The sequence below is a fragment of the Crinia signifera genome, chromosome 2 (genome assembly GCF_055691185.1).
Source record: "Crinia signifera chromosome 2, ASM5569118v1, whole genome shotgun sequence".
Lineage (NCBI taxonomy): Eukaryota > Metazoa > Chordata > Amphibia > Anura > Myobatrachidae > Crinia > Crinia signifera.
The window spans coordinates 382,155,341-382,171,566 of record NC_139218.1 but is presented as its reverse complement, the minus strand read 5'-3'; the positions used below and the strand labels follow the sequence as shown (position 1 = coordinate 382,171,566).

At 47.4% G+C, this 16,226-nt stretch overlaps 1 protein-coding gene across 1 annotated transcript in view; it reads left to right on the top strand.

The window, feature by feature from the left end:
- The first annotated feature begins 552 nt into the window (after window positions 1-552).
- NOX4 (NADPH oxidase 4) overlaps window positions 553-16,226 on the top strand; it is a 193,541-nt gene continuing 177,867 nt past the window's right edge. The window contains exons 1-2 of the mRNA XM_083170172.1: window positions 553-1,167; window positions 2,541-2,636. Coding sequence (XP_083026298.1) covers window positions 1,111-1,167; window positions 2,541-2,636 — 153 coding nt within the window. The 5' untranslated portion in view covers window positions 553-1,110. The remainder of the gene's footprint in view (window positions 1,168-2,540; window positions 2,637-16,226) is intronic.

Below are 16,226 nucleotides of genomic sequence, written 5' to 3'. Positions count from 1 at the left end.
TGATAACATCAGCAACCCAGCTTATTGCTGGGTCGCTGTGGGGAGCTTCACCTCGCAAATGTCAGGTCCAGTGCCCAAATCCGGGGTGCAAGTATAATAATATTATTTTCAATACATAAATACAATAACAAAAAAAATGAATACACTGTCTGTGCAATATACACAAAAACAAAAATATACAAAAATCCCCCCCCCAAAACGCTTGTGTCGACATGCGCAAATGTCAACCTTTTGTTGTCGGCTGTTGACCTAGACATTTTGTGTTGGTCCTGCAGAGATGTGTATAAATATCACTCATTATTGCAACTATAATAGTTACAAAGAAGTTATTTCCCTGACATATTTGCTGTGTGTCCCATACATATTGCAATGTTTGCATTTAACAATCCAGTCCAATTGTTCAGCTGGAGAAAAGCAAATATCCCTAGGAAAAATATGATCCATCCGGGCCACTGTAGCAGGCAGTCCCCCTCCCCAAATCCTTCCTCTTTGTTAGGCATTATCTCTGAATGGAAAAAGTTAGCTAGCCCAGGAATCTGCAGATAGATATGGGAATGAATTGATGGGTGGAATGTGCCTCTGTATTGCATGGCCGGTGTGCAGAGCAATGGGATTAAACAAACTGCAACATTGTGTCATTGCTGAGAAAAGTTGGAGGAGTTTGGGAAAAGTTGGATCTGAGTGATAGTCAGCTCTGCTGCTGTGAGCAATCTGCGGGGACTGCTCCTACAAAGGTGCCTGTCCCACATCATTAACCACAGACAGACTGGGAATGGGGACTGTCTGAGCAGACACTATGTATGGTGAGAACTACCAGATGAGGATCACAGGGGAGAAGGCAGGAAGCAGCAGCTGCAGCTCACTGACCATTGTGTATCATCACACAGCAGCAGCAGCAGCAGCAGCAGGAGGATTGTGTGTCACACAGCAACAGCAGCAGTAGGATAGTGTATCACACAGCAGCAGCAGCAGCAGCTCACTGACCATTGTGTATCATCACACAGCAGCAGGATTGTGTATCACACAGCAGCAGCAGGATTGTGTGTCACACAGCAGCAGCAGCAGCAGCAGCAGCAGCAGCAGGATTGTGTATCACACAGCAGCAGCAGCATGGCTGGACCTGGCCACAGCTGGCTCTACAATGAAGGACCCAAGCACCTCTTCCTGGTAGGACCTCTTATATAACATTATACCGGCACTTACTGGGAAACTTTGGGGAACTTTTAACTGCTTTTGTGTGTAATAATTCCAGAAGTGTATCACACACATTTGTTACCCTGTCATAGTGGTGGATACTGGGAGCCTTCTCTAAAGTTTCAGCCAATGGCAGATCATAATCTGAGTTTCGCTATAGATTTTGGTACAACCTGACACCGTACAGCAATTTCCCAAATGCTGCTGCTACTACAGTTCTTAAGGATATCAATGCTTGAGCACAGGTGACTTAATTGGTACCTCATTTGGACTCAAGCATAGATATCCTTAAAACCTGGAATTTAAGAGTGGGTTTGGGGAAACGCTGCTGTACTTATTAACAGTTAAAACGAAAGAATTAAAAAAGTTATGTGTATGTATGTGTGTGTGTGTGTATATATATATATATTATATATAATATACTGTGTTCTTGTTTAGCATATTCGTTTATGTACTCTGTGCGTGGGCGCTGCAGATCCCTTGTGGCGCCATATAAATAAAGGATAACATAGATTTTCTTCATATGAACAACATTGTCCGACGTGTAAATATTATGCAGGTTGGGGTTTTGTGTTTGCACGGGTTGAGTCATTGTACAGATTGGCAGACAATAATATTTGAGCTCAGCTTCCCAAACACCACAATTACAGTCTAGGTTTTCAGCATATCTATGTTTGAGTCCAGGTATTTCATTGAAATTGACTGAGGTATTGCACTCAAGCATAAATATCCTTAAAACCTGGACTGCCGAACGTCGAACAGAGTTTGAGAAACTGTTCTATGTGATGTGGAATGGTCTGTGTGCCTGGTGCCACAATCCACAGTAGCTATTTCCACTTACAGTAACAAGTTACACACCCCAGGGTGTGAGAATTAACCTAGTAGTTATGAAGGGGTGCAATGTCCCACAGAATGACATTCGGGGGTGATTACCCGGGCAGATGTATTAAGCCTTAACAAGAGATAAATGCAAGTGTTATAAGGAGAGAGAAACGTCCAGCCAATCACCTGCCAGCTGCCATGTTACAGGCTGTGTTTGAAAAAAGTCAGTAAGGAGCTGATTGGCTGGACGTTTATCTCTCTTTATCACCCTTGGATTTATCTCTTGTTAAGGCTTAATACATCTGCCCCAGTGTTCCTCAAAGCACCCGTGCTTAAACATGGATATCCTTAATACCTGCAATGTTGGGGTGTCTTGAGGAAGCAGAAACACACGTGTACAGTGGAGCAAGAGTTGCAGGACATGTTGGTAACATGTTAGCGTGCACAAATACATGTTTAAAAATCTGCTTTCTAAGCCTCGTTCTACTGTGTTCCATTCATTAAAGCTCTCTTCTTGTCCGCAGCTCTCCTGGATTACGCTGAATGCTTGGCTGTTTTGGAGAACCTTTACGCTGTATTACACCGCCCCACAGTATCATTACTTGCACCAGATGTTGGGGGTAAGCAGTCACCAAGGACAGGGTTTTATTTGGGAGGTGGGTAATGTGTTATAATATAGGATCCTGGCGCAGTGGAAAAGCTGACGAGTTACAGTAGGAACAAAAGCTGCTGTTTGCTCAGTGCCTGCCCCTGGCTGGGGATGAATGAAGTGACAGATTGCCAGGGCCCACCCCCCTTACTACAGCTGTGGGGGTCCTCAGCATGCTGACACTCAGCCTGTGGAATGAGGAAGCTGGAGGACTCAATGACTTTCCGCTCTTTACTTCCTCTCCTTTTGTTATGTGGCAAATTGGTCTGAGGTCCGACAGCTGTTCCCAGGGACGGACTAATGACCGCAGATAATTCCATCCCGGTGCTGGGTGCACACCTGCAGTATAGCGTTCCCTCTGTCCGGTACGTTCCGCGGCAGAGCCGATAGATGCTGCGACACGACGAGGCCATTGGACAGTCACATAAGTGTTTGTTTCCTTTCTAAAAATAGTTACATGTTACTAATCTAAGACCAACAAATATCTTATTTATTACCAGTTCTTTATATAGCGCACACATATTCCGCAGCGCTGCACAGAGAATAGTTGCACTCACATCAGTCCCTGCCCCAGTGGAGCTTACAATCTATATTCCCTACCACATGTACACGCACACGCAGACATTCTAGGGTCAAGTTTGGGATAAGGTCATCAGGTCGACCCTAAAAAAGGTTGACATCGATTGGTACGACCACTGGAGGATGACAGGCATTAGGTTGACACCTGAAATAGGTGAACATTGTTAGGTAAGGTCGGAATGTCGACACACGCATTAGGTCTACAGTCAAAAGGTCGACATGCGTTTTTCAAGTTTTTAAGAGCCGACGTGTGCCGACAGGCAGTATTTCATACCCGACCATCCACTAGGGCGTGGTGGAAGAAGAAAATATTGCCCGAAGCATGGCGAGCGCAGCGGTACACTTAGACGGTGCCCTTAAGGTGCCCACAGACGCTACAATTGTACTGTGCTATGCGTTTTTGACTGTACAATGGTTCTATACAATTTTTCTTCCAGCTTGCTATGAGATGTGCACTTGGATGCATGTGATAAACCCATGTTTGTAATGTTAAATTTCAGATGTAGTCTAAAAAGTACGTGCAGCACGTACTTTTTTAGACATACAATATCGGGCTCCCGGGAACATAAACACCATCCAATAATTGTACATAAGATGCAATTTGTGCTTAAAAAGTACAAAACGCATTCGATAATTGATGCGTCTGTGGGCACCTTTAGACTGTGTCAACACTCGGGACAAACTTTTTTTGGTACTTATGTATTAGCAGGGCGCCCATTACGTAGTTTGCGTAGTGGTGTTTTGAGAATACCAATACACCACTATCCTGGCTAAGTAATCTGCGTAACTTACGTAACTGGAGCTGTGCTAATACATAATGGATCATATACCCACTATCCACGTCATACCCCCAGTATCCACAGGGGCGTGGAGTTAAATTTATAAAGTGTGGCGAGCGCAGCGAGCGGACGCGGATGTGCGTCACCTCGTGGGGCTCGCTGCGCTTGCCACACTTTATAAAATTAACTCCACGCCCACGTGGATAATGGGGGTATGACGTGGATAGTGGGTATATGATAGTGTTAGTGAGTGTTGTGTGTGTGTGGTGCATCATACTTAGCCCTCAACGATGTCCCCGGCGCCTCCGGCACTCGGCTCCCCGCTCTCCCGGCCGTCATGACAGTCCTCCCTGGCGGGCGCAATGTACGCAATTCGAATAGTGCCACTGCCGGAGCAGGGAAACCATGTGATGCTCCCCCAGCGGCATTACACAGAATTACATACATTGCTGCCATGTCCTCCGCCCGCCTGATGATCTCCCTCCTCTGGCCGGCCGCCGATGAAGCTCCGGCGGCCGCCCTTCAGCCCTCCGGGATCTCCACCCTCCGTCTGCCGAAGCAGCTCCGCCGCCCGCCGCAGTAAGTCAGATATTAGCCGGGCGCCCGGGAATGGCTGCGCTGACACCGTAGCCTAAGCTACATTGTCGGCGTAGCCCGGCTAATACATAAGTACCCCTTTTTTTTAAACTCATGTTGACCTTTTGACTGCCGACCTTCCCATTGTTGAACCAATGCTTGTGTCGACCTTCCAACCCCGTCGACCTTAAATGCATAAAGAGAAAAAAATCAAGAAGTGACTACAGGGAACGTTATAAGGTTTTTGGGGCACTAAATGCATGTCGACCTGAATTGGATCGACCCAATGACCCATACCATTAAGTTTGTTGGAAGCCAATTGACCTACCAGTATATTTGGGGATTGTGGGAGGAAACCGGAGTACCCGGAGGAAACCCACGCAAGCACGGGGAGAATATACAAACTCCACACAGTTAGGGCCTTAGTGGGAATCAAACCCATGACCCCAGTGCTGTGAGGTAGTAATGCTAACCATGACACGTCCGCGCTGCTGCAGCTCCGCCCCTTCCCATTGTTGATCTGGCCCTGCCCAAATCTAACTCTCTCTGTACATGTTCCATCTGCCCCACCTGCAGTGCATATGACTTCATGTTGTTATCATTACTGTAGCTCTAGGTTTTGAGCTACGCTACTTGCGCTGTATGTACTCCGGTAATGTAGTCATACCGATAAGCGTCTTAAAAATAATCTGATATTTTAATAATACAATGTAAATATCGGTTTCAGTTCAATTCATCGCACAGATGAACACAAAGTGTCACAACATACAGCGATGTGGTACAGCTCATACACCATATTTAGGTCGACAATGAAATAAAGTCCACTCAAAGTTCGATATACTGTAAGTTTTTCCACGATCATTTGGCGTCAATGTTGACAACTGAGCACATGGATCCCTAATTAGTGTACGACGCCCCCTCGAATAGCACGCCTCACTCGTGCTGTATCGTCGCTTGCAGTACCCCGAGTAGACTCTAGGCAGAGCAGAGGTGGTGACAGGGACCATTCCACAAAATGTTCACCTGTCATCCCCATTGTATAGTCATGCAGAGGCCAGTGGGTCAGATAAGTTCCGGCGGTCATTCTGATTAAGCTCAGACTTACTCTAGGTGGCCTATGTTTGTAATGTTGATGCGATGCTGTGTCTTCAACTGGATCTGTGATGCTGGCACAAGGCTTCTTGTGTCTTCAGATGCCTCCTGTAGCATTTTGCATCTCCCCTTTGTATTAACAGGGCTATTTATTGTGTAGGTAATGTAGGATATAACAGCTGGAGAAATTATGAAAGCTATTGTATTGTATACAGTGGCATAACCCCCAGAGACATTGGAGGCACTGGTAGCCGGGTTTCAGCTGTCAGTAGGGCATTGGCATAACTCCCAGAGACATTGGAGGCACTGGTAGCTGGGCTCCAGCTGTCAGTAGGGCATTAAGAAAGAGAGACTGAAAGGGATGCTGAACTAATATCTAGGACTAAGCTGACCTCTTCCCACCCTCCTGCATAAAACCCGACCATCTCTCATCCTAACCTGTTTATGCTCACCTCTTTCCCTTCTGTGTCACCCCTGTCTGTCTAACCCTCCCTTTTTAGAATGTAAGCTCTCACGAGCAGGGCCCTCTCTCCTCATGTGCCTTTCTTAGAATATATAAACCTCTGCCACCCTGATGATTGCTTCAGTGTCCTATCCCCTGGCGCAACTATCCATATAACCATGTACTTGTCCTAAACTGTCTTGTAATGTAATTTGTTATGTGTTTTTGCTAATAACTATGCTCTGTAAAGCGCTGCGGAATCTGTATGCGCTATATAAGAAACTGTAAATAAATAACTAGGACAGATCTCCCCCATTGTGTTAACAGGACTATTTATCGTGTAAGTAATTTAGGAGATTTCATTGAGATCTCCCGCTTACCTGACAGCTCCGAAACTGACGTCCCCTTATAATTCCCATGTTTGACTGCGGAAAGTGAGGAGTTAGTTCCCGAAGCGGCTTTCCTTACAGTGAGAAGCAAGGTGAGTGGCGGAGAGGCATTCATTTGGATCCATCCCCCCACTAGGGACCTCATCATGGGCATGTATACATGGCAAAAGTAGCAGTGGTAGGGCTGAAGAGGGCAGCTGCTTCTCATAGCAATTGTCCATGCAGCAGAGCGATATTAAATAGCTCTGTTACTTTTGGACTACAATAGTAGAGCGCAAAGCGTTCTCTACATGATTCCAAACCACTATCTCAGTGCAAGCACCCCGGGTCAGGCAGCGCCACAGGAACAGGCCTGATGCGCGGCCTTCATCTGGAGGATTCATGCGATGGTGTGTCGCCTACTAGGGGCTCCTAAAAATCTACAGTTGGTCCTTGCCAAAAGTCCAGTTATTTTACTAATTAAATATAACTAATTCGCTTGTCTGACATTGAGCTAAGGATACCTGAGTAACTGAAAACCAGGGATCTTCATAACCAAATAAATTATGAAAGATATTGTATGAAGTGGCATCACTCCCAAAGACATTGGAGGCACTGGCATCCGGGCTCCAGCTGTCAGTAGGGCATTAAGAAAGACTGAAAGGACTGCTGAACTAGGACAGATCTCTCTCCACTCATTTCACAGACATTTGCTACAGTCAATGCTGACTCCCAAACCATCTTTGCTGCCACCTTGAGCACCCCTAATTCTGTAATGGAAATTACATGTTTATATTTTTCTTCTGTTTTGCTTATATCTTATCCTTATGTACCATTAATGCCAGTTATGACTATACGTTTAGCTTGTGCCTGCTCCGATATCATTCTGTTTACGAGCCGGAAAGCCGCCTGTGAGATTCTGTGTACAAATAGCTTTTTTTCTTACTTTGAATGTTTTGTAAGTGATGTTCGGCATAAGAGCTTTGACATTTGTCTGAAGTACGGCTGACTTATTTCTTCTGAAAGTGTAGCCAGATCCGTTCAAGGGTACTTGTAGATTATCTCCCTCTTCCCCTCCTTATAAAATGTAAAAAGTAATATGCCAACAGCTTAAGAAAATTATTGTGACAGCTTGTTGGCCTAATGTCACCCCTTGGACTCAATAAGTTTAAAGTATTTGAACGCCTTGTGTACTGTATGTAACCTCCAACACCTAATATATGGTGTCAGTATAGGCTGTAGCGACCTTTTTTTATTATTATTATTATTATCCTTTATTAGGTACTTGTTTCCTAGCACGGCGCCACCGATGTAATTTGTATGTCATCGGGTCGGAAAAATCGGTCGCATTGCATGCGATTCGACCCGATTTTTAATTGTACAGCCACCCTGATGGGTAATTACTATGTCAAATGCCCCTCCATTGTTAACGCCACGCCACGATCAACGCCAACCCGAAGCGTGGCGAGCGCAGCGAGCCCGCGTCCTCCGACCTTTTCATACCCCCTCTATCCACGTCGGCGTGGAGTTGATTTTATATAGTGTGATGAGCGCAGCGAGCCACCGAGCCCGAAGCATGGCGAGCAGACGCGCATTACTTCACATGTATTCCGCGTCCGCTCGCCACACTATATAAAATCAACTCCACACCGACGTGGATAGTGGGGGTATGAAAAGGTCGGAGGACGCGTACTGCCGCCTCTCGCGGACTCGCTGCGCTCGCCACGCTTCGGGTTGACGTTTATCGTGGCGTTGCGTTAACAATGGGGGGGATTTTACCTAATAATTAACCATCATGGTGGGTATACAATTAAAAATCGGGTCTGGGGGGCCATTTAACATTGGGTACAATGTAAAAATCGGGTCGGTCGCGTCGCATCACATGCCATTGTAATCGCATGCGATGCGACCGATTTTTAAATTGTACAGGAACGTCTTTAAACCCCGAAAAACGGGTTGGTCGGGTCTGATCGGGTCCCATTGCATACCTAAAGTTATGGTATGCGATGGGACCCGACAGGCGCCGTGCTTGGAAACAAGTACCCTTTATTTATATAGCGCCACAAGGGTTTTGCAGCGCCCAGTTACAGAGTACACATAATCAAAAAGGGGGAAAAAACTAAATAAAAAAGTAACTTACAGTTGAAGCCAATACAGGACAAATACAGGGTAAATTATTATATGTGTATCAGCCGAGAGAGGAGTCAAGGAATACTCCAAGACAGCGTACTTGGGGGCTAGAGGTGATAGTCGTGCCATCAATAGATAATGAGATTGTGGGATGTGAGGTTGTGCGGGAGGGTGGGAAGATGATCATCTCAGTCTTGGACATGTTAAGTTTGAGAAAGCGCTGGGACATCCAGGAAGAGATAGCAGAGAGACCGTTGGAGATACGAGTGAGGAGACCTTTGCGTTTAAGGGTAGGGGTTGAACTCAAAATAGAAGAAAATCTTAAATGGTTTTATTTTGGACGATTTATAGCAGTAATAAAATCAAATCAATGATTATAGTTAGGGTAGAGCAAGGCTGCATGTGAGGGGAATAGGGCATTAGGTCTACAAGCATTGGGTTGATCTTCGTTAAGGTCAACATGGAGGTAGGCTGACAGCCAAAAGATGGGAACCGAAATGTAGATTATGCCTAGCCATGCTGACTTAATAAATCACTCAGATCTTACGACAATAATTAAGTTAAGCTTTCGTATTTTACTCCTTCATCATAACAATATGCATAGAAATGCGTCTTACCGTTTATATGAACACAGATACAAGTGCTCCCTCACCTCACACGCCCGGCCGGCCACGTGGCGCTATAACGTCAGATGTGTCTTTACGCCGCCCAACCTCCCCAGGAATCGCCATGGTGATATCTAACAAATAAAGTTTAAAATATCAGCGGGTCACAGGACAAAAATTAAAGATTAATCTGGCTGCCGCATATGAACATAATAGTTGAATCAAATAAGCTGCATACAAACTTCCGCAGCATATAGACTTACGTCTTAGAAGAGCCATCACACTCCGCTTTTAAAGTATATAGACACAATCCTTGGAATAACCAATACTACGTACTAATCTAATATATATCTAGTGTCCATGTGTCTCCGAAAACACTGCCATCTGTTGGCAGCAAGTGAAACTACATCTACTAGCTTTCGAAGCATTTGCTTCAAGCGGGCTTACTAGTCTCTGAAATAAATAATGATATAAACTCCACATTAAATGCTACAGCTCAGAACAGGGCTATATGCACATTCTGGAGGATAAATGAGTCTATAAGATCAATAATATGGCTACATCGAAATGCAAAAATGGCTGAGCGCTCACGTTAAATTTTTTTTACAAAAAGCAATTAAACCCTTCAGTGGTATTTTTCTAGGGAGTGCTCCCCACTGGGCAAGTTTATTTCGAGGGGAGCTCTCCCTAAAAACAAAACAAAAAACACTGTGTATCCAGTGGCCGTGCCCTAGATCAGCCGCTGCCCGGCCCTGCCCCTGGCAACCCTGCTGTGTGCGACGTGACCTTATCAAGGTCACGCCGCCCACAGCCGGGGGGAAGGAGGCGGGGCCGGGCACGGCTGAAGCTGAGCGCATCGCTGATCTCAGCACTCAGCCGCGCTGACCAGCAAGAGGGAGTGCAGGCTGAAGGGGTGCCAACGAAGGGGTTAAGGGGCAAATTTTCATTGAGGCCGCGTGGACATTTAACTTGTAAATCCACCTTGCCTCCAAGCACAATAAGGCCTTCTCTCTATCACCTGCTGTTATAGTTTTAGGCCCATGTTGGATCATTTTGTAACGTAAGGTGGCCAGTGAATGTCTCAGGATTTATATTAGTTAAAAGCCCCTCAAATTGATAGCTTCTGCAATAATATTTCACTGTGAGGTGTGACAGTTTTTAGCCTGCAATCTCTCCACCTCACCCCCGTTCCCTATCTGCTCCTACCTCCAATCTGTCTTCACAGCTCCCTCTGTCTCTCAGTGGCGGTACTTCACCTCATAGAATTTACCACAATTTATTTTGGTCACAGTTCTCCTATATATTCCAACACAGCCTCCCCGGCCCTGTGATGGTTTCTTGCTATGTAGTTTGCTCTCTTCTATTATAAAACAGCGATGACGAAGTGCTACCAATTCCGCATCACCGTTCATCTCCTGTATAGTGCATGAATCATGTTGATTAATGAGGCCCACCTTTAATACAAGCAGTTCATGTATATTTCAGTATGTGGGGGGGCAGCTTCTGTCTCATATATATGCAAAGCTTTGATGGATGGCGTTACTTAGTGTATAGGAAGTAGTTGTGGTGTTTATATGTTTCCTCCTGTACATTATTCAGCTTTAAATACACGTCAGTGTTGGGAAAACGCAAATGTTTATTAAGAACCAATTATGTAGCAGCGGGGAGATTTCTCATCCGCCATCTCGTCTCGTTTCCCATTTTAACGACCCGATCCATCATATTGTAATTCTAATCTATTGCGCCTACCAATAAAAATGATAATGGTGATATTGTTAATACATTTGATTTATAAAGTGCCAGTGTAAGGGATGGAACGCGTTCCAGGAGATCTAGCCAGGGGAGCTTGACAGGTCAGCTGGACCATGGTAAAATGGAGGGGGCGTGGTCACTGGGCAGGGACGGGGCCTGCAGAAGGGACGTGTGGCTGCTCCGCCCACAGCACTGATAAGCGTGTGCTGCGCTGGGGAGAGGAGCTGTGCTGCAGCAGGGGGAGCGGGGCCCAGGTAAAAAGTCCCCCCCCCCACCCTCTTAACTCCACTGGATCTAGTCGTACAGTACACAAATATGAAGAGATAAGTGGCGATGGCTAGGCCCACTGGCGCTTACAGTATATATACTGTGGCCGGTCCAGGCTGGGGGGGGGGGGGGGGGTAGGGAGAGAGAGGCTGCCCGCAAAACTGATTTATTGGGGGGGCAGCCTCCCCCCAATGAATCAATTTTTACAGAGGACACCTGGGCAGCCGCGCGCGCGCCCCCCACCGCCCCCATACATTAATCAGTTTTGCCGGAGGACCCGCGGGCAGCCTCTCGCCCCCCTCGCCCCCCCCCCAGCCTGGACCCGCCACAGGGGAGCAGTGTGAGCCGTTTTCACAGTCGCTTTAACAGGAGCCGTCTCTGTCCGGTGATAGCAGAAGCTGGAGGTATGACAGGGGGGGGCGAGGTGGGAGAGAGGCTGCCCGGGGGTCTTCCTGCAAAACAGTGCGGTATGGACACGACGGGGGGGGGGGGAGGCTTGGGGAGGGGGGAGAGAGGCTGCTCGGGGGTCCCAGCACAGGGGGTCCTTACAGTGTATGTTATATCAGTGGCGGGGTCCCTGCAGCGTATGGGAACTAGTAGCTGCAGGGACCCCGCCACTGATATAACATAGGGACCCCCTGCCTCTAGCGTGACTATTCCCCTCGCTTCGCTGCTCAGAGGGGAGGGGGGGGGGGTAGGAATCCCGTTTCAGATCCGTTTTGACAACAAAAAAAACGTGTCTGAAACGGGTAGGACCCTGCTTTTTTACAGTTTCCAAAAAACTTTTTTTTTGAAAACGGTAAAATCACTTTGCACCTTTCAGACTGCACAGATTACCGTTTCAAAACGCTTAAAAATCTGCAAAACACCGTTTTTTTTGTGCGGTCTGAAAGGGGCATTATTTTCATACAGAAATATTGCAATCCTGGGAACAAGGCTTAAGAGGATACTGTATCCTTAGGGTTTACAATTTAAGACTTTTGTTGCAAATATCCTGCAACGTTTGGTCCTCAGCAAAGAGGAAGTAATCAAACTTCCATGTATGCAGAAATTCAATATGTACAGACAATTTGCTTCTGCCACGGAGGACGTATGCATGCAATTTACACCATCCTGATATAGATATCTATGTCACAGTGTGGAGTTTTTAGATGTAAATTAAGGAATGCGTATAAACTGTGCTTCTACGTTGTGTATAAAACAATGCTCTCAAGCTAATAGTACTCAGTGTATTGTAGCAGAGTTTCTAACATATTTTTAAGCAGATCAGTAATATATTTGAAGCAGTTCTAAACTTCTAGAGTGTCAGTATAAGGTAACCAGCGATGCCTCTCTGGCTCCCGTACACAGAAGGGAATTTTGAAACTGTATGGGGAAGAGAGGTAGAGGGGAGAGAGATAGTGTAGTACTCAGGGGTTGGAATCTGAGCCAGAGAATCTGGAAAGTATTCACAGCTCTTCACCCCCCCCCCCATTTTGTTATGTTACAGCCTTATTCCAGAATGGCCTACTTTTATGCCGTCCTCTCCAGGGCCCTTATTCTGGTTGGTGCGGCCGGAGCCGCATATGCGGCTCCGACCGTGCAGGCGAATCCCCGCCTTCCATACGGATCGCCACGGCCGTCCGTACGCGGACATGTGGCGGTCCGCATGAAAATGGCGGGGGATACGCCTCCACCATCTTGGAGCAGCCCCCTGCATTCGATGGTCGCCGACCATCGAAGGCAGGGCCGCACGCTTCACCAGCTCCCGCACCCATAGACCTCACGGACACTTGTCCGTGTGAAAGCATGTATGGGGGCGGGCAGCTGACATCCGGCGATGTCAGATGCCCGCCCCCAACACATGCGTCACAGCCTCATTTCCATGCGTACGCCCCGCGTTTGCATGGGAACGCCCATGAAACGCGGGGCGTATGCATAGGGAAATGAGGCTAGGTAGCCCCTCACGCCCCTATCCACCCCCTTTGCGGCGGTAAAATAAAATGTGCGGCGATTTCGCCTGCACATGCGCAGAGTGCCCTCTGCACATGCGCAGAGCGAAAACATCGGCGGAACGGCCGCAAGCGGCCGTTACCGCTTAGATCAGAATAAGGGCCCAGGAGAGGGCAGCCAGATAAAGGAAACAGGGAGTGGGGCCGGAGGGTGTGCCAAGAAAAGGGTGGGTCTTAACAACAGCCTTGTGTGGGGGCGTGGTCATTGCGATCAAAAGGGGGTCCGCCCCTTTTTGTGAAATGCCGGTATTTCTGGCATTGTACAGCGGAGGGTGGGGCCACGATGATTTGATTTGCATCATCCGGTCCCTGCGGACCCCCTGCTGAGGGAGGATTGTAGGGGACTTTCGGGAGCCTCACGACTGTTCCTGAAAGGTAGGCAAGTATGAATAGCCTGTTTCATATATACAGTATATTAAAGTGGGAAAATCACTATTCGCTGCAGTGAGGCTCTTTGGGGCGAATGTATTAAGCCTGGCGAAGTGGTAATGCAGCAGACAGTCTGTGCATAACTGTCATTTTTCAAACCCAGCCTGTAACTTGACAGTTAGGAGCTAATTGGTGCATTTTCACGTATCACTTCACCATGCTTAATAAATTATTATATATATTATATATATTAATGTATTATTTATTTGCCCGTGTACTCTAACCTGTGCCTTTTGTGCTGGTCTGTACATATGAAACAAGTTACAAAGCTCCAGCTAATCTCTTGTGATGTTACCCATTCACTGCCCCCCCCCTTCCCCTCACTCTCTCCTGCTTTCTTCTGTTCCCCCGAGTGAGAGCTGCAATGCCGCAGTCGCACAAGAAGAGGTTTATGTCCTGGAGATTCATCTTCTCCTCAGCAGCCTCATCTAAGGGAGTAAAAATCCGGTCTCCCAGATCTGCTCTTCTCGTAGTTCCAGGCTCCCGCAGAGCTAAACAACCAATGTTTGATATAGCGGCATTTACATTGGCAATGGCTGGTCATCTGGGTGCCATCAAGTGTGCGCTGAGCCATACTGTTAGATTGGGAAACGTGTTCTGTATTGCTAAGCAGAGTGGGCATGAATAAATCTGGCTATAAAGTAGCACAAATGTATAGAGTAGCATTGCCGGGATTTCCTGCGGGGCAGACGAGAATCACCGGATTTACGGAGACCTACAAGCTGTGCTTCAGTTCCACCGCAGTGCTGATTTTCTACCAGCGTCGATTGGATCAGGGGTGTGGGTTAAAATCAAATGCCAAATTGGGCTATACAACTATGGGGTCTATTTAATAAGATATAAAGTACCGACCAGCACCGGATTTGTCACTTGGTCCGTGAGGCACGGGCATAGGTGTGGCACCTATTACGGGTGACCTGACCAGGCAGCCACAGCAGCGTAGCCGAGCAGACAGCGGCAAGTGACGAGCAGCGCTGCTGCCGTCGGCCAACATGATTCGTTGCCACTCTTCACTCGCCGATGCCCGCTCAGCCATGCATATAAATCACAGTCGGTCCGGCGTCCTGATGGCTCCGCTGCTTACTGGCTTAGGCTGTGCTGAGCCACTGCTGCCCGGGGCCTATTGGATATACTATACACACAACCTATTGGCTGCTGTGTATAGAATGGGCCTGCAGGGGCGGGGACAGCTGAGCCAAGCGTGGGTCCTTCCAGTCCAGACTTAAAAAAAAAAATTGGGGGTGCTGTCGGCGGCGTATGTAATTGGTGTGGGAGGTAGGCGGTGCAGTGTATGTAATGCGGGGGGGGTTGCTGGCGGTGGCGTATGTAATTGTGGGGGTAGCCGTATGTAATGAGGTGGGTTGGCAGCAGCTGATGTAATGCGGGGGGGCGGGGTGGTGGCGGTGTTTGTAATGCTAATGCGGGGGGGGGGGGGGGGCTCACCTGCTCCTTTCTGCTGCCTCCAGATGGGGGAACGGGAGCTGGAAGCCTGCCACACATAAAGGCCCATGGAAGGTGCTGTGCGCTGTCGTGCTCCCGCGGCCATTTTGGATGTGGAAGTGCCGCGGCCCAGCCAGCCCAGGGGGGATCCTGGCCGGCCCATTTTTAAGGAGTTTTTGGCAGGCTCACCGGGAAATTGCCCGGTTTCCCGGCGGGCCGATCCACCCCTGGGGCCAAACCTACAGAAAACTGCATTATCTGAGGTGTGGCCACATTTTTAAGCTTCCTGCCTTCACGGCTACTGTTTCTACGTCTGGTTTGAGTCTCCGTGAGATGGTCAGATTCTCCCAGGAATCTCTGACATTCTGGGATAGTCACTAGGAATAATGTTTGGTGATAGGAATAATAAATACTTTATTTATATAGCGCTCTTTCTCCAGTAGGACTCCCGTACTAGTACAGTAGGGTAGGAGTCATTATTTAAGTACGTTTGCAAATAACTCTAGTACGGAACAATGCCATTTATAAAAGAAAGGACCTGGAATTACAGCACATTTGGCTGTTTGATGAATGGTTTCCGTGGTCGGCAAACACATTAATTAATTCCCAGCGGACCACGTATGATCCCAACGACTCCTCCAGCTGCAATATTAGTTTGAGAAAATCCATAATGTCGTTAAAAAGTTCATATAATATTGATTTTCGGTCACATATCTGGGATTACAAACCTCGGGGGTATATTTTGCTTAATGCTAATCCTGCAGCTATATCCAAAGTCACAATGGAACTTGCTTTCAGAGAACGGGCTGTAGTTTCTAACCAACCCCACGGCCCCCAAGTGGCACAAGCTGGGCCTGGTTGCGGTTTAACTATCATGTGGCCTGTTGTAGCAACGGTTAGCACATACACCATGGTTTCCAGTTTATTGTTATGCTTGCCCAAGCCCAGCAGTCCTCTAGTCTCCTGCACACTTAAGGGCATAGTTACCTCCCCTCCTGCATTCTGCAGGAGTCTCCCTGAAATAGCAGCAATCTCCCTCTCTCCCTCATTAGTCTAACAATCTCCCTCATTTCATGTAGCCCACATTACACTATTACATTTCTTTGGGAAA